Source organism: Penicillium maclennaniae, assembly GCF_028827695.1.
Source record: "Penicillium maclennaniae strain IBT 15551 chromosome Unknown utg000001l:1.0-3280838.0:1.0-3283122.0, whole genome shotgun sequence".
Classification (NCBI taxonomy): domain Eukaryota; kingdom Fungi; phylum Ascomycota; class Eurotiomycetes; order Eurotiales; family Aspergillaceae; genus Penicillium; species Penicillium maclennaniae.
The window spans coordinates 1956870-1973585 of record NW_026623213.1 but is presented as its reverse complement, the minus strand read 5'-3'; the positions used below and the strand labels follow the sequence as shown (position 1 = coordinate 1973585).

General features: G+C 51.5%; 9 protein-coding genes across 9 annotated transcripts; 4 read left to right on the top strand and 5 right to left on the bottom strand.

The window, feature by feature from the left end:
- Positions 1 to 99: 99 nt before the first annotated feature.
- N7477_000766 (intradiol ring-cleavage dioxygenase) lies at positions 100 to 1118 on the top strand (the record flags this gene model as incomplete). Its single annotated transcript, XM_056962429.1, has 3 exons — positions 100 to 347; positions 404 to 836; positions 903 to 1118. The coding sequence occupies 3 exons, from the start codon at positions 100 to 102 to the stop codon at positions 1116 to 1118; spliced, it is 897 nt and encodes a 298-aa protein (XP_056827432.1).
- Positions 1119 to 1472: 354 nt separating this feature from the next.
- Positions 1473 to 2321, bottom strand: N7477_000765 (alpha/beta fold hydrolase; the record flags this gene model as incomplete). The annotated part of the gene is made up of 2 exons (XM_056962428.1): positions 1473 to 1840; positions 1892 to 2321. 2 exons carry the CDS (start codon positions 2319 to 2321, stop codon positions 1473 to 1475), a joined length of 798 nt encoding a protein of 265 aa, XP_056827431.1.
- A 366-nt stretch (positions 2322 to 2687) lies between these two features.
- N7477_000764 (uncharacterized protein) lies at positions 2688 to 3614 on the bottom strand (the record flags this gene model as incomplete). The annotated part of the gene is made up of 1 exon (XM_056962427.1): positions 2688 to 3614. The coding sequence occupies one exon, from the start codon at positions 3612 to 3614 to the stop codon at positions 2688 to 2690; it is 927 nt and encodes a 308-aa protein (XP_056827430.1).
- Positions 3615 to 3856: 242 nt separating this feature from the next.
- On the bottom strand, positions 3857 to 4442 carry N7477_000763 (aldo/keto reductase family protein; the record flags this gene model as incomplete). Its single annotated transcript, XM_056962426.1, has 2 exons — positions 3857 to 4012; positions 4074 to 4442. The coding sequence occupies 2 exons, from the start codon at positions 4440 to 4442 to the stop codon at positions 3857 to 3859; spliced, it is 525 nt and encodes a 174-aa protein (XP_056827429.1).
- A 2039-nt stretch (positions 4443 to 6481) lies between these two features.
- Positions 6482 to 7809, top strand: N7477_000762 (putative translation factor pelota; the record flags this gene model as incomplete). Its single annotated transcript, XM_056962425.1, has 4 exons — positions 6482 to 6559; positions 6624 to 7112; positions 7166 to 7287; positions 7329 to 7809. 4 exons carry the CDS (start codon positions 6482 to 6484, stop codon positions 7807 to 7809), a joined length of 1170 nt encoding a protein of 389 aa, XP_056827428.1.
- A 404-nt stretch (positions 7810 to 8213) lies between these two features.
- N7477_000761 (uncharacterized protein) lies at positions 8214 to 9444 on the bottom strand (the record flags this gene model as incomplete). The annotated part of the gene is made up of 3 exons (XM_056962424.1): positions 8214 to 8543; positions 8632 to 9279; positions 9370 to 9444. The coding sequence occupies 3 exons, from the start codon at positions 9442 to 9444 to the stop codon at positions 8214 to 8216; spliced, it is 1053 nt and encodes a 350-aa protein (XP_056827427.1).
- A 1093-nt stretch (positions 9445 to 10537) lies between these two features.
- N7477_000760 (uncharacterized protein) lies at positions 10538 to 10750 on the top strand (the record flags this gene model as incomplete). Its single annotated transcript, XM_056962423.1, has 1 exon — positions 10538 to 10750. One exon carries the CDS (start codon positions 10538 to 10540, stop codon positions 10748 to 10750), a length of 213 nt encoding a protein of 70 aa, XP_056827426.1.
- Positions 10751 to 11522: 772 nt separating this feature from the next.
- On the bottom strand, positions 11523 to 12565 carry N7477_000759 (ER lumen protein-retaining receptor; the record flags this gene model as incomplete). The annotated part of the gene is made up of 3 exons (XM_056962422.1): positions 11523 to 12050; positions 12099 to 12403; positions 12469 to 12565. The coding sequence occupies 3 exons, from the start codon at positions 12563 to 12565 to the stop codon at positions 11523 to 11525; spliced, it is 930 nt and encodes a 309-aa protein (XP_056827425.1).
- Positions 12566 to 15216: 2651 nt separating this feature from the next.
- On the top strand, positions 15217 to 16174 carry N7477_000758 (SANT/Myb-like DNA-binding domain-containing protein; the record flags this gene model as incomplete). Its single annotated transcript, XM_056962421.1, has 6 exons — positions 15217 to 15221; positions 15346 to 15745; positions 15810 to 15857; positions 15913 to 15945; positions 15997 to 16080; positions 16133 to 16174. The coding sequence occupies 6 exons, from the start codon at positions 15217 to 15219 to the stop codon at positions 16172 to 16174; spliced, it is 612 nt and encodes a 203-aa protein (XP_056827424.1).
- Between the last annotated feature and the right edge of the window lie 542 nt (positions 16175 to 16716).

Below are 16716 nucleotides of genomic sequence, written 5' to 3'. Positions count from 1 at the left end.
GATCAGTTGCGCGCTATATAAGCTCTTGACTCTCCTTCATCCCCAGAGTCTCCCCAGAATCTATAACGTCACTTTGCGCAAAAGCAACTCTACTATACCATGGCGACTCACAGATTCGACCCCACCTTCACGGACAATGTCATCAACGCTATGGGTCCTAAGACCTCGCCGCGTCTGCGCCAGCTCATGACAGGCTTGATCCGCCATGTGCACGACTTTGCGCGCGAGAACGAGCTCACCGTCGACGAGTGGATGCAAGGTGTCCAGCTGCTCAATTGGGCCGGCCGGATGAGCGACGATAGGCGCAATGAGGGGCAACTGGTGTGCGATGTGATTGGACTCGAATCGTACGCTCTCTTCTCTTATCCTACATACAAAGATTCTAGATTCTAATATACCTCAGCCTCGTGGACGAAATCACCTTCAAGCTTGCCGAAGAAGCCAAGGACGCGCCCACCGCAACCGCTATCTTGGGTCCCTTCTTCCGCGCTGATACGCCCTACCGCGACAACGGCGCTGATATCGTCGTGACCAAGCCCAAGGATGGCGAGATGGTCTTCATGCACGGCCGTGTCATGGACTTTGTGACCAAGGCGCCGCTGGTGGGCGCGTCGGTGGAGGTGTGGCAGGCGTCGACAAACGGCCTGTACGAGCAACAGGATCCCGAGCAGGTTGAGTTCAACCTACGCGGCAAATTCAAGACAGATGCCGATGGTCGGTACTACTTTTACTGCTTGCGGCCTACGCCGTATCCTGTTCCCGATGATGGTCCTGCCGGCAAGATGCTCCAGCTTATGGACCGTCACCCCTTCCGCCCTGCTCATATCCACATTATTGTAAGTTATTCTCTATGTATGAGAGAGGAGGTGTTCAAAATGTAGCAAAACTGACTCTACTTCCAGGTTACTCGGGACGGCTACCGCCCTTTGACTACCCAAATCTTCGACAGCAAGGACAAGTATCTGACCAATGACTCTGTGTTTGCTGTCAAGGACTCCCTAATTGTGGACTTTGTTGAACGAAAGGGTGACCCTCAAGCTGGACTTGAGCTTAAGTATGATGTGAAGTTGGTGGGTGATACCCCCAAGGCCGAGGCGATTAAGGAGGCATCCGCCTGAGTGATGGGGCAGTATATCTTCTTTTCATGTATCATGTCGTTTATGAATAGCGTTCTTCGTACATACTTTACACTTGGATTGGAAAACCAATGCATACCATTATTTATTTTCACATGCCCTTACATGGATTTGTTGTTCTTCCGGGGTAAGTCACCAAGGCACAAAGTATTACTGGCATACAACATAATCCACTGGGGCCAACCCCACAATCGCCCTAGTCAGCCATTAACCACCTAGGTCAAGGCCGCCGACATCAGACCTTGCAACTGACTGTTCTCAAACAAAAGGAAATCAATCATTCGGAATGGATTTTATCCGATCCAACTTAGGCGTACATCTACCTGAAGCAGGCCCCTAGAGCGTCCCCGCAAATTTCGCAAGCAATTCCCCAACCTCATCAGCAGCCTCGATACAATGCCAATGCCCCACGTTCTTCAATACCTCAAGAGTCTTCTTCTGACTCGACACTTGATCAAAGATATGCCGACAGCCCTCCAGAGGAGCAGACTTGTCCTCCCCTCCAGCAATCAGCAAAAACGGCGCCTGGACAGCCGCGTAATCCGCCGGCTGCGCAGACGCAATCGCCCGACACAGCGCCGCGTAGCCCTTAGGATCTTGACCAAGCACGAGTTCCCGAATGAAGGCCTTCTGAAGCTCGGTACTGCGGGATCCGACGGCGGCGAAAGGAATCGTATTGGCCATTGGTTCCATCCCGGCTAATGCTTCCACGTTAACGAAGTTGAAATTCAACCGGGTCTAGAGAAAAAGCTTACATTCCAACACGGTGTCTGCTCTCTTGCTCATAACGTTGACGAGCGTCTCGGACGGGTGAACTGGTCCAATTGCCACGACGCCGGAGACACGATCCGGGTATCGCGCGCCTAGGTCTAAGGCGGCCAGTCCGCCCATTGAGTGGCCGACGACGATGGCCTTGGGGACTTTCAGAGTGTCCAGAGCGCCGATGACATCATCTGCGATGCTGGGGATTGACACCGTCTCATCGGTATAAGGGGAGCGACCGGCGCCATAGGTATCGATCGTGATGCACCGATGATGGTTGGTGAGATGGGGGAGAACGGGGAAGTAGTAGTTCTGCGAGGATCCAAGGCCGTGGATGAAGATGAAGGTTAGGTCTGGAGGTGAGCCTTCGGGGTGCGAATCGGCATAGTACAGACGGTGGCTTCTAGCTTGAAGAAACGGCATTTTTCAACGAATGGGTAAAAGATTAAGTGGTCGAGATAGAGAGAGGTTCAAGGATTAGAGACAGCGATCTACATCAAGTGGGGAGTGGCGTCATGTTCTATGAGAGAATCATTGCCCCTCTACAGTACTCCGGACTATATTCCGCGCATTTTAACATCCGTCGGATAAAGGGATATACCAAAAAAAAAAAAAGGAAGTCCAAACGCCTGATTGTCCCCCGATCTCCAAGCCGATGCGGGGCACAAGGAGTGGCATCCGAATGGTACTGATCCGACCGTCGGCTCGCAGCCGAACCCTTCCCCTTTGTGCCAAGATTGTTCATATAATGGGATCATTTGACTTTCTATCAGATGCTTCAAGAATCTTTTAGAGTCCAATCAGCTCGCTGAAGGATTCACCGCAGCCGCGGGCAAAGACATTTTCCAGGTAATCTGCGGTGTCATCACGAAAGGAATCTCCGAGTGAGGCGATCGGGGAGGCCCTGCCTTTGTGGGGTAACTTCGGGGGCTGTAGAAGTGCCGGGTTGTTTGAAGGGGATTCATTGATAGTTGGTGGCTTCTGTGCTGAGCGCATATTTGCTACTGCCTCTGCCTCTTTCATGATTTCTTCATCGTCGAATGCGGAACAGTCGGAGAACTCGTCGTCGTCATCCTGAGCCGAGAGCAGGCTCTCTTTGCAGTTATCATTGGCATTGTGGGTTCCCGATTCTTCCAACGGGCGCAAATCGTCAAGATTGGCGAATTCCTTCTCCATTTCCTCGTCCAAGTCGTCAAAATCCGAGTCTATCTCGGTGTCGCCGCCCGCGCTGTTCGTCTCCATATCTCCGCCATCATGTTCGCCTGTCTTCGTAGTCGTAGCAGTGAGATCGGTTGGTAATGATTCCTGCTTTGGTGATTCTTCCTTTGGCGAGTCTTCCAGTGGCGCTGCCTCCTTTGGCGGTTCCTCTTTCGGCGACTCCTCCTTTGGTGCTTCTCGAGCGGGCGATTTCCCACCAAAGAAGTTCAAGAGCAGCGGCTGACTCGATGGGACCTTCCGAGCGTTGGGATCGGGCAGACCGAGGCGTTTGCGCTCCTCGCGGGCCTTGGCCTCTTTCTCAGCCTTTTGCTTCTTCTTAGCAAGTCTTTGTTTCTCCTTCTCTCGCAGGTCCTTAGCACGGGCGATGGCTTTCTCTTCGCGCTCAATCTTGGCAAGTTGCGTGGGGGTGAACTGGAAGCGCTTGTTGCTGCGCTGGTACCGGCGTCGGACTGTGCTGGATTTCTCAAGGATGATGCGCCGTGGGAAGTCGTCGGGCATGGTGAGGGCAACCGTCGCGGCCTCTGCCTGCCGATACCCCGGTCATGGGGGACTGGAGTTCATGGACTTTGATGCTTGGGTCGTTGGCAGACGGCGGCTTTGTTGACGGCGATACGTTGTGCCGAAGATTAACAGACTGCCCCATTGGGCGGTAACGATTGTGCCTTTCGTCATTTCGGTACAACATATTCAAAACTACCTGAGTTTAACACAATTAATTACAATCACTAGAAACTAATAATTTAGATCTTGCAGTCTCGAACCGGATCCCAGCACACGGGCGCATACTCGTCGAGCGTTAGGCTCGCCATGTCCTCATCCGACAACTTGAAATCAAACACCTGCGAGTTCTCCAAGATGCGGGACTCAGTCACCGACTTGGGCAAGGGCACGTATCCCTAAGACATACAAATCAGCATCTTTCGAGTTCAATCGGAAACAAAAAAAAAATAATGATACCTTCTGCAAGCTCCAGCGGACTAGGATCTGAGCTGGGGTCTTGCTGTGCTTCTGGGCGAGAGTCTGCAGAACAGGCTCCTTCATGCGGGTCGCCTGTACAAGGGGCGAGTAGGCCTCAACAATGATATTGCGCTTGCGCAACCACTCGGCAATTTCTTCGCGCGGGCACCAGGGGTGGATCTCGTACTGGCCGACAGTGATCTGACCGCCACCTCCGTTCTTGATGTAGTCCTCCAGCTCCTCGAGTTGCTTGATGCCAAAGTTGGACACACCCAGCGAGCGAATCTTCCCGGCCTTCTGGGCTTCGACGAGCGCCTTCCAGGTGCCAAGGCGGGCCTCCTTGCCGCCATAGGGAGCGTGGATCAACATGCTAAGGAATCATCAACGGGTCGCCCAGTATCTGAAGCGGAGCCGCTCTTACAGGTCAATGTAGCCGAGATCGGCCGCCGCAATGCTCTCCTCGATAGCCTTCTTGGCCAGTTCATATCCCATGCTTGACGGGGGGAACTTTGCTGGTGTAGAAGATCTGCGACCGGTCAAGGCCAGACTTGCGAATGGCTGCAGCACTCTCACGTTCGTTTCGGTAAACCTTGGCGCTATCGACCTGGGACAGCATGATCAGTTGGAGATGTCATTCTACGTAGGTATGGTACAACTTACATGACGGTAACCCAGCTCAAGGGCCTTAAGGGTGACCTTCTCTGTGACATCCGGGGGTCTATGTGATGCAATTAGCAATATCTCCTTGCACAATCGCAGACATAACAAACGTTTGGTAAATCTATGCGATGCATCGTTAGGGCGAAGCTCCTATAACCGGTATATCAAGTGAATAAACATACGCCGAATCCAACAATGGGGATCTCATAGCCCGATACGAGCTTGTATTTCGATTGAAGCGATTGAGCCATGATTGCAGCAGTAACACAGTTCTGGGGAAGAATTGCGGGGAAGAGAAGTGAAAATCAAATTATTCCAAAGGACCAGGGAACATCTATATTTAATAGCGGTGATTGACAACGCCACAGACCACCTCGGTTCCGCAAGTCCCGCGTCCCTGGAGAGTGTTCAGTTGGTTGTGTACTGGGGGCACTCGATGGCTTATCGATAAGCGGCGGGGCTCATCAGGTTGGACCTGCCATGACTTCATTCCTCATCATAATCAAATGGAGCGACAGTCGGGATCCATTGCCGTTTCTGCTTCAATGCTTCTGGAATACTTTCGTCCTTACAGATTGAGACGAACAGATTACCTCCCAAAGAATCACGCTTTGTTTCTGGGCCCGTGTTCAAAACCCGCTATTCCATATCATGGCGCGCATCATGTTCGCCTCATGGTAGACTCTTCATTGAGGTTTCAGAACTACCGCTAGGCGTACACCAAGTATTACACCTGAAGTCCTGTACATATATAGACGCCATAGTCTTGTGAGAGGGATGACGTGATTGGGATGAGGCTCTTCCCGTGCGCTTTACAGAGCTCGGCTTGGACAGTGCGATCTCATTGTTCCTAGCATACAGGATTCAATATGCAGTCAAAGAGAAAAGGATACGCGATGCCTGTCTCCGTGCGATTAGTTCGTCTTTGCTTTTTGCTATATGTCCAGTGATCTATACTAAAGCTGTCGCGGCGTTTCGCCTGCTGAACCCGGCTAATCTGTATAGTCCTCGCTCTCGGACATCTCTAATAGGGCAGTGGTCACCTCAGGTAGCGCTCTTAAGCATGCGTTCAGTGTACAAGGCCACTAGTCTCCATTGCTAGTCTGCCTCGGCAAAATGGTGGTGCGGAACATGGACAGGAAGATATTGCTTCAGCATTGGACGATCATTGAGTGGTCTTGTGCAGAATGTTTCCTTCATCGGTTTCGTAGAGCCTAGCGCTATTGCGAGGCGCGCACTGCGGCAATTTATAGGGAAGTTCGACCCAGGGGATGTGTAATTCGCTGTATGGCGTAATTCACTATGTTCAGACGTAGCGAAGTAACGTTGGGGTAAGTTGCTTTTGAAGTCGAACTGCAAGTATCTTGTCACATCTTCAAGTTCATTTCATGGAATGTAGACATTTCAAAAATTGTGGGAAATGCCATAGCTCTGCGAAGGGTATAGCACAATAGAGCTACTGATGTCACTGTTGGCAGCGAGGAGCGGCCGTTGGCGGCAGAAATTGTGCGGGGCAATCATAGACGCTGCCAGGGCAAGCCTCAATTCGTTCATATCGCGCCTTTGCTCTTGATTGATACCCTTAGAGACTCCTTGGCTCGCTAAAAGGGCTTTTGAAACCCGTTTTAATAACTGCAAGAGGTGTGCCTGTGGGAGAAAAGCCACCAACACAACGCCTATCATAGTCCTCGAAGACCTTGTCTTTCTCCGCAGCTGCGACTTCAGGTACCCCGAGTGAAGCCACTACAATGCGACTAATCAAGAACAAAATTGAGCATGGCGGCTCGGGCATGGTCACACTATGTCCCGAGGAGCCCGAGGACATGGTGAGATTCCGTATCACTTCATCTCTAAAAGGCCGGCCAATCTCACACAAAGAAAAATATCTAGTGGCACGCATACAACCTAATCCGGCCCGGTGATCTACTTCGCGCGAGTGCCATTCGCCGTGTTACCACAACCCAAGATACCGGCTCAACCTCTTCCAATCGAGTCCACCTCACCCTCGAGATCCGCGTGAAGAGCCTCGACTTCGACCCCCATAGCTCCCAGCTCCATGTGTCTGGCCAGATCATCAACGAGACAGCACATACCAAAATTGGCCAGTTCCATACCCTCGACTTGGAGTTGAACCGCAACTTCACATTAGAAAAGGAAATTGGTGCGGACGGCGAGGGTGTCGGTTGGGACAGTATTGCCGTGGAGCAGCTCAAGGATGCCGTAGATGAGGGTGGAAAGCGTCGAGCTGAGGCTGTTGCCGTCGTCATGCAGGAGGGTTTGGCTCACATTTGCTTCATCGGACAATTCCAGACGATCATGAAGCAGAAGATCGAAATGTCTGTACCGCGAAAAAGGCAGGGCGGAGGGGATCATGATAAAGTGGGTTGATATTGTCAATGGCTCCGCTTATCACTTGCTAATACAACATGAAGGGAATGAACAAGTTTTTCCGTGTGACACTGGAGACTCTTCTTCGACAGATGGAGTTTAACACCAGCATCACTTCTGGATCGAACAATGAATCTGTACGGCCGGTGCTTCTTGCTTCTCCTGGGTTCGTCGCTACTGGATTTCACAAGTACATTCAGTCAGAAGCATCAACGACAATGCCTGGATTGAAGCGATTGCTACCCAGCATCGTGGTTGTGCATTCTGCTTCTGGATATCTGAACTCTCTCTCGAGGTTCTCCAGTCTCCGGCCGTTAAGGCCCTCCTTGCCGATACCAAGTATGCCCGTGAAACGAAATTGATGGACGATTTCTTAGAGCAGTTACGCAAGGAGACGAACAAAGCTACCTACGGTCCGCGTGAGGTCGAGTCAGCTGTTGACCAGGGCGCTGTCGGGCGAGGTGGAGGTGTGCTCATCCTGTCGAATCGTCTTTTCCGGTCGCAAGACGTTGCTGAGCGGAAACGATGGGTATCACTCGTGGACCGAGTGCGAGATGTGGAGGGCGGAGAAGTGCGCATCTTGAGTTCTGATCATGAGAGTGGGAAACGTCTAGAGGGCCTTGGAGGTATTGCAGCGCTGCTAACCTTCCCTGTTGCTGAGGAAGATTTGGATTCCGAAGAAGACTAGGCGACTTTTGAGTCTGCCCACCAACAAGTGCTAGCCTCTTCAGCTAGTACTTCCACTGTGTCAATAATGAATAAACGATGCATGAATAGAATCCGTTACTTGTCACAACAGTCGGATTTTGAACGGTATGTGGAATAAGTTACATAGACGCTTATGATAAGTGGTATTTAAGATACCAATATTATTGAATGAAACTTGTTCAAATGTAAGTGTAATGTGAATGTCCAGAGTAAAAGCTAGTAATGCAAGAACGATGCAGGTATGATACCCCAATGACTGTACGCCTAAGCTGCTATGACATTCATGCAGAATGAACAAGGAATGTTTATTTGAAAAGAAGCCTCCATGCAGGAGACTTGAAAGTAAAAAGGAAGAAAGAAAGAAAGCAGTCCGGGGGGGCACAATTATGCATTGTGCTCGTCCCAAGACTGGGGCCGAGCCCGCTTGCGAGATATCGATGGTAATGAAGGTGTGTGTGGCGGGTCGGACATGGCTGATGGGGAAGTGCTTCCCAATTCTCGACGATTTAGTCGTTTAGCTTCGAGCAGCTCCAGTTGTGCTTTGCATTGTTCTGCAGTGTAATCTCTTGTCGAGCCGAGTTGTCTCATCTGGCAGTGTGTTAACTTTTTAATCAAGGCCCAACTTGACCCGGACTGCAAAACACTTACCTTGTCTGAAATGAAATAGAATTTCTCATTCTCCCAAATCTCATGAGCGCTGATAAGAAGCTGCACCTGTAGCGATATCATCATTAGCAAAATGTAATCCCAGCCCGCCAGTCCACACACAGCTTAGGAGCTATGTCCCGGTTCACGTACTCACATCATGTTCTTCCCAGCGCGTCAGCCGCTCCTTTCGTCTCCGGAGTTGGCGCATCTGCAGTCGTGCCTCCGAAGTCTGCTTATTGAACGTCTTCTGGAACTCATCCCGTACAACCTTCCAAGCAACGTTCTGCTGGCGCAAGTTCTCCACAAAATCATCTTCCTGCTCCGCCTGCGGATCCCGTCTACTTCGGCCCGATCCACGAACTCTAGGAAGCACAGCCGACGTCTGAGGTGGGGCACGCTCCATCCGCTGGATTCCTTCGGGGTGTGGCAGGATGGTGATTGGTGTGTCGCGGGATGATTTGGAGGATGCGCGCTTCGTGCGCTTGTGAGGTGGGCCCCCAGGGGACATACCGGGCGTGTGGCCTGTGCCATAGGACATCTCTTCTTGTGCATACATGTAACCTGCATCGGGGGCGCTTGTGCGCGGATACTCGCTGGGGAACGGGGCGGAGATTCCCAGGCCTTGAGCCGGCTCCATGGCGTAGCGGTAGTCTTGGGCATATTCCTGCGAGTGGTGGCTCAATGCTGGACTTGGGCGGAATGAACTATCCGGGAGACTAATTGGGGTTAACATGGTCGGTGGTACCATGGGCCCTGTACAATATGATGGGTTGGACCCCATGTAATTTGTTGGGAAGCTAGGCTAATGTGTAATTAGTATACATTTTTTCTTATTTTTTATTCTTTTCTCTGGCCAGAGGCTGCGATTCTTGGATTTCAATTGGTGACTCACTGTTTGAACCCCCGTCCATTGACCGAGTGTCTCATAGTAATCCTCCTCGGAGGTGATGTCTGGATGGAGAGACATGATATTGACGCGGTGTATGGGTAGTACCATGGAACTCTGTGCCAAATCGCGGCCTATAGCACACTTGATTGGAAGAGGCGCCGAAGGGGTAAATATGAAACACGACCGACAGCTCCGTGCAGTGATGGGTGTAATGGGCGGCGGTTGAAGGGAAGCAGTGGTTTGACAGGGCGCCTAGTGTACCGGAATATGAAACAAGGCGTCAAGGGATTATGCGTGAGTTGATGAATATAAAGAAGCTCGAAGCAATTCGCAAGCTGATTCTTGAAGACAAAAGATGCAATAGAGCCAGGTGGGGGAGCAAGCAATAAGATATAGATTGCACGCCGCTCCTAGACTGAGATTGAGAGATATCACAGCCCGCACCGGAATGCCTCGCGAGGCAGGACGAACAAGCAGTTCCGGCTTGAAGTAAAGCTGGGAACCATAGGCTCAGAGGGCCCAAAAACTCGCAGACAGTACCGCCGTGCTGCACTGGGCCGCTCGGGAGGGGAGTGTAGGCTCGCCGAGGACCTGTATTTAAGCGCCTGCGCATTCCATAGTTTACTTTCCTTCATATCCGCCCCCAATTTCTTCCACGCCCCCGGAAGAGGGCACAGACTATGCATCCCGATAGATTTTGCAGATCCACAATTTCACCGGGTGCAAGGAATGCCTTGGAGAGCTGTGCTAACGGTTCTAGAAGTCTGGGGCGAAGACGAAGTAGGGCCAGAACACCATCATCTGAAAGGCGCCAAGTGGGATCCACGCGATGATCAATGATTCATGCGCGCTAGACTGTGCACCGGGCCTTGCTTAGTCGATAAAAATTGACAAGGGGGGTTCCCATTGAGCTTACATTTAGCCCCCATCCTGTCTCCTGCTGGACCTTCAGGGCAGTCTTTCACTCAGCCTTGCGATAACATTTGTGTGAAGCTATGCATCAGGATCTCCAAGCTAAGAGTATGAGCATCATTTCTTCACTAACGTTTCATTTCAATTTAGAATTAGTCATTCCATCAGCCCCCAACCTTTGGACGGTGTTGCACGTCCCTCTAGGAGGAAATGGAAAAACGAGGGGGAATCACAATCCATTCATCGGATCTTGTTTACGATGGATCGCATCACACCTCCTCTCCCACCTGCAGGTGCTCGATCAACGGCGGCTCTTGACTGGACAGGAGAACAGCTGAAATCATCGAATGGGGTGAGGCTGAAAAGAGGCTATCCGCGCGCCGCCATGGCTTTTACTCTGGAGAATTCACGACCGATGGTTAAGCGCCGACAGGGTTGTGGCCCACTTCCCTACATGCTGGACGACGAATAGAGAATTGCGCAGCCATTTAGCCGCAAGGCGTCCAGGCTATCCTGTTCAGGTAAGGCCCATGCTGAGCCACGCCGCTTTCCCAGATCCCCATGCTATTGGGGTAATCTTCGGTGTCTTCTAGACTGTCGCATCCTTTTCCAGTGCATCCTCGAACGGCTCACGCTCGGTCCTACATATGAACTGACTGTGGGCACTCGCATCACACCTTCTTTCTTTCCTGCTTTTTGCTGTAAGCAAGCCACCATGTGCTTATCGCCCAGATCCTTCGGAAGTTCCGAACCCAATGCTGTCGGTACGGCGGCTAACCATGGTTCACGGTTGATCGATTGAAGAGTGGAGCGCAACAGGTTCCAGCGCTTGCGGGGCTTTCTAATGCAAAGGGCGGGGCATTTGTCGGACCTGAGGGCTGAGATTCACGTAGCTACGAGGGCAATAGTCGGAGATCTACTCAACGTGCAGAGACATCTTGTCAGGTGACGGTGACACCATGCTAGGACGAGTCATGCTGTGTACAGCACTACGCGACAGTCGAGTTAATTGCTTTCAACGGCTCCAATGTGGGCTAATAACATACATGCTTTTGGATTACAAATCTGGAACTTGAAGTTGATAATCTGCGAATCATCCAGGATCCACGATATCGGTCCATACACTCGTTCTCTCCAAAATGAGAACATGACGCACTTGCCCAAGCTTCCGGGTTTGCTTCGCCGAGCTTGCGGAGGTGCGTCACTCACCCAACACTGCGGTCATCGCGCGCGCCAAATGACGCTCACCTAGCTTCTCGGTCCCCGTCGAGGTCGTCATCATCGTGGTGCCGCTCCTGGTGCTCCTCCAGGGTATCATCGGCCGCGATGGAAATGCCTCTGGCACCCCACCGGTTGTTGCTGGGGCGGCCGTCCACACCTTCCTCGTCATCGCGCAGGTTCTGTTCCTCATCAGCTGAGGTGCGTCGAGCACGGAAGTTAACTACGCGGTTCACGAGCCAGCTCTTGCTGAAATCTTCTGAGTCCACGACGCCACCGTTGCGCAGCTTCACTCGTTGGCGAGAGTAGTATACCCAGGCAAAGTCCAGGTAGAAGGCGGTCTGCACGATGCCGAAGATGAAGGCGATCGGATCCCAAAAGTGTTCGCTGCCGAAGCCACGCACCAACCAGTTCAATATGTAGAATGCTCGGTAGGAGCCCAATGTGAGGAGATAGTAGGAGTCAATCACGGTGGGAACGGTGGTTTGGCGGAGAAGCAGAAGCTGAGGCAGTACACACACAGACTCAAGGATGACCGAGAAGGCCCAGCAGAACTAGAGGTCAGTTAGCAAAGCTTTGAATTCGCAAAGGATCGTTCGTACCTCCAGGAACCACTGAGAGGGCCAGTCCTTTGTGATAGTCATCATGATAGGTGTCATCACCAGGGATCCAACCACTGAATATATTCCAAGCTTCCAAGCTCTCTCCCGCTCCCGAGTGCGCGGGTAGACTTTCATCATGATAAACACAATGTAGAAGGAGGAGCTCAGGTAGAAGAACTTGAAGCTGAGATTCCACAATGTGCCAAAGCCTCCAAGTTTAATGTTCCAAGAACTCCCGTCGAGCAGATCCAAATAGCGAAAGACAAAAACGACCCCATAGAGCAGCTGTGTAAGGAGTGAAACACCTGGAGAAAAGCACCACGTTAGCCACTAGCGATCTCTGAATGTGGAGACCAGGGATAGGACTTACCCTCAGCGCTCTTGTTCCTGTGCATCGCCCAAATTAGGACACATATCGAAGCGAGGTGGGACACATCGCCCAGAACGCGAAAGACGTTAAACTTCATGGTAGGGATGGGTGGGTTTGCGGGGAAGGTAGATGGGTAGATGGCAGGACCGATCCGAGAGATCGATCAGTTCTCAGTGCAGGACCAGCAGCATTGAGATCGCAAACGTGATTGAGGTTTTGGATCTAACCCTTGATGTTTAAACAGTGACTCAAGCCAAAGGGAGCTTCGTTATCAGTACAAGCTTGGGCCGCGTGTCCTCACGTGAGAGCTGACGTCAGCCGTGGTAGCCCTTCAGGATGGCTTCGGCTTTGGATGCGTTGATTTGTCTTGAGCTCTGTGCATAGACTGCCAAAACCAGGTCTTAGTTGCAGGTCTTTGAGCTTCTGAAGTTTTCAAGATTTGTGTCCTGTTTCAAGGGAGAACTGCAGGAGTTGCCTGCTCGCAAGGCATCTAGATATATATCTGGGGGGGGGAAAAGCGGGGGGCTCTACATGGAAAAGAAAACCACATTTAGGGGGTTTAACCTCACATGAATGCCGAGCCTATGTACGGAAAGCCATTCCAAAATTTCAATATGAGAACTATGTCACGGATAGATAACAGGCCCAAGAAACAACGACTTCGCCGTTGTTCCAAGGTTGTGGCTTGGATCAGATCTAAGGTTCATCATGTCTTAGATGATGGGTGACTGGCATATGTAGATCATCGTATTGTACGACACAAAGCCTTCATGTCATCTGGCGATCAGAGTTCAGGCATGCCACCCATTGTCCAGATTTTGAACCGGCACCCACAACGATCAGATACTTGCAGCACTTGCAGCACGTGTGGAGACAAAGGTACGACATCGAATACCCCCACATGTGAACGCGCAGACATGTGCTCGAGGTTCAATTAGAATATGACCAGCAGCACTGGTCCATAGGATGACTTCCAAGGGATGCGCGCACATCCTTGTTGAGCTCAGGGTCGATCTACACTCGAACATGACCCCGGCCGTGTCTAAAAAGATTGACGAAATGGCCCCTCTCTTTCTAGGGCAGCATCGTCTATGGGGAGAGATATGTACGATCCAACTCGGTGGCGTCTTCGATGCTCATGGATACCCCTTCTATCATCCTGCTTTGCCAGCCACATTGCCTTGCCAGGATGCAAGATACTGGAATCCTTGGATTGATTACGGATGATCGTTCCAACTATTTACCATTAATTGACAGCTAGACATCCAGTGCGATCACTGCTCTATGCCCTCTTCCCGATGAAAGATCTCACTCGGTCATGATACGCGAGGCCAAAGCGGAGACAGCCTTATCTCTCGAGTATACAAGAGCTACTGGCTCGCTCATCAGACTAAGCCTTTGAGCCCGGGCTGAGTTAAAGTCGCATTACTCTATACAGACGCGTCTAGGGGTTCGGACGGTGGCCAGATGGGAAAAGAAGAGGGGTTGGAGGATTTGGAAGCAGTGGCTGCATGCTCAATCTGTGGCTTGATTTTAGTCCGCCAAGTCTCCGGGTTGGACAGAGAAAGAGAGAGAGAGAGAGAGAGAGAGAGAGAGAGAGAGAGAAGCGAAAGAAGGGTTTCTAGAGGCCAAGGCAAAATGAATGCGGCTCGATTTATTGGATACGATGTTGGCAAAGATCAGGTTCTCCAAGACTTCATTCGCCGTTGCAGGCGTATTGCTGTCATCCTCGCACGAGTTGTGAGAGTTCGCGGGTCACCGGATTCTAGAATAGGCCACTCGCGGGCGTCTTCGGCCCAAATGTCTCATGGAAGCTGCCGGACGTGCTCATCGTGCTTGTGCATACCTCATCGCCCGAATTGGAGCGCAGCACGAGCCATTCGTGACAGGGCCCCTGCTCATCGGTTCCTAGACCTGGGTTCCAAGGACGAAGGGGAATGCACCGGAGACATGTATTAGAAGGGCTCGGGAGATCCGAGGGACGAGGTTGAGTGGTAGATCGTTGGAGAATTCATCAGGGTAAGTAAAGGAGCGAGCTGGAAAGGTTGAGGGGGTCTAGAACCTTTGCGCCTGAAGAGGAGACTCTCCACATCTCCATCAATCTTCCGCGATATGTTATGATATTATTTGATTCCGAACAATAAAAGACCAGCAGAACATGCTCCTAGTTTTCAAATAATAAAAAAACAAATCAACTCCAAGGCTGAAAAGGAGTGTAGATTAAGGTCCTTGGTGTGCTATTATTACCTGCCGACGTTGTGATATGAGGTGACTCCATCCCCGCTCACTTTCCTTCTTCCTCTTCTCCTCTTGTAACCTTCGTCCCAGTCCCATCCGTCTCAACCCCCTCCATCTCTCTTCCTCCAGCCTCATGTTCTCTCCATACTCGGAAGAATTCGAGGTCCCCGATTCGACTCTTCGACCATGCGATTTTGACCTGTGAGCCAAACTCCCTCTCCCAGACCTCTTCCCCCCTCCCTCTCCCTCTCCCAGGAGCTAAACACTCCGGTCGCCTTTACCCTGCGCGCGCTCTATTTGGTCTATCTGGCTCTGGTCTCTGCCGATCCTATTCCTTGTGCTTCAATCTCTCTGCCTAGGATGCGCCTGGGTCGTTGTTTGCTGGTGTAACGAAGCCCACTTCCTTGGAAGTTGACCAAGGCGCGCCGATAGCAGATCTGCTAATCCCCCTACGCGACCTGTGTGTGTATGTACCGATGAACCGACGTGTGATTGTGTGCCTCTTTCACCATGTCGTAAGTCCCTCGTCTGTGATCTTCCAGGGGGAGGGAGACTTTGGCATTGGGACTTGCGTCGCGCTTCGTTCTTTTTGAGCTTTTGTCCGGTCCGTCATGCTGACAGTCTTACCTTGTGCTTCAGTTCCCCTCCCACATCCAAGCGGATCAAGACCTCGGCATCTACAGGTGCCCCGTCGCATCTGCTAGCCCAACAACAAATCAATCCTTTCCAACGGGTGCCGACGTTTGACGGCATCCCCATGCCGGCCGCTCCCATCCCTCAACAACAACAGCAACAGCCTCAACAGGCTTCCTCAACATCACGTAAACGTCCCTCGTCACCTACGGGAGGATCCTCCACGATGATGGCCGCTCCGATGCCCACTCCGGGCGCGATGGAAGGTGATCCCAGTATGATGCCGCCTGCAGTCGAAGCCACACCCAAGAAGAAGGGTCGCACCAATACCCCGTGGACAGCAGAGGAGGAGCAGCGACTTAAGACCATGCGCGACGCCGGTCGCAGCTGGAGTGAAATCGCAAAGGTGAGCCGCGACCCGTTGACCGGCCGCGCGACATTGTGGCTGATCCGTGTCTTTTGACGCGCAGACTTTCCCTACGCGCACCGAAGGCAGTGTGAAGAAGCACTGGTACAAGGTACACCCCGATAAGACCCCTGACGACATTGAAAAATCACTTACGCCTCCATCAGGACATGCATTACGCCGAGTTTGGCGAAGAAGAGGTATGATCCGTGCGTAAACCCGTTCTGACCATGATACTAAACCACGCACAGTCCATGAAGCTACGTGATGCGATCAAGGAATATGAGGCGAACAAGTGGAAGGTCATCGGCCAGAAAGTTGGCAAGCCAGCTAAGGTGCGTTGATATCTTTCATGCCAATTGTGAAATGTCTTTCTAACACGGGCAGGCCTGTGAACAATACGCCAAAGAGCACTTCAAGAATCTATGAAGATCTGATGACCATGATGAAGTGATGAATCCCCACGCATCTTGACGAATTTGGTAGTACCCCGGATTCTGCAATTCCATAGCGATGCTCGTCTCATCATTGGCCATCGGGGGCCTTTGATTTTACTAGGCCGATGGAGTTGGTGATCTGGTTTCTATTTGTTTCCTAAGATTTTTTTTCTCTCTCTTTCTTTTCGACCGACTACCTCTTGATGTTATACGCGACCCGGTTATTTTCTGCGCATGGGCGTTGGGCCTCTACATGGAGCCAGTGGTCTTCAGCGATCTGGGCCTTTTCTTATTTTCAATACTACATGATTCCCATTTCAGTACAATCTCACAGTCCAGACGTATAAATACGGCGAAGATCTCGCCGACGGAGACCGGAAAACCGCCGATAACGCGGATCCCATTTTTCCCCGCGGAAGCGACTTTCCCATTTCTCACTCCACACTTTTTTTTATCCCACGTTGCAAGTGCAATTGCAAAGCCGACGCCTTCTCAATATTGCAGGTTTACCGTCGCGTGAGTCGCGTGAGGCCA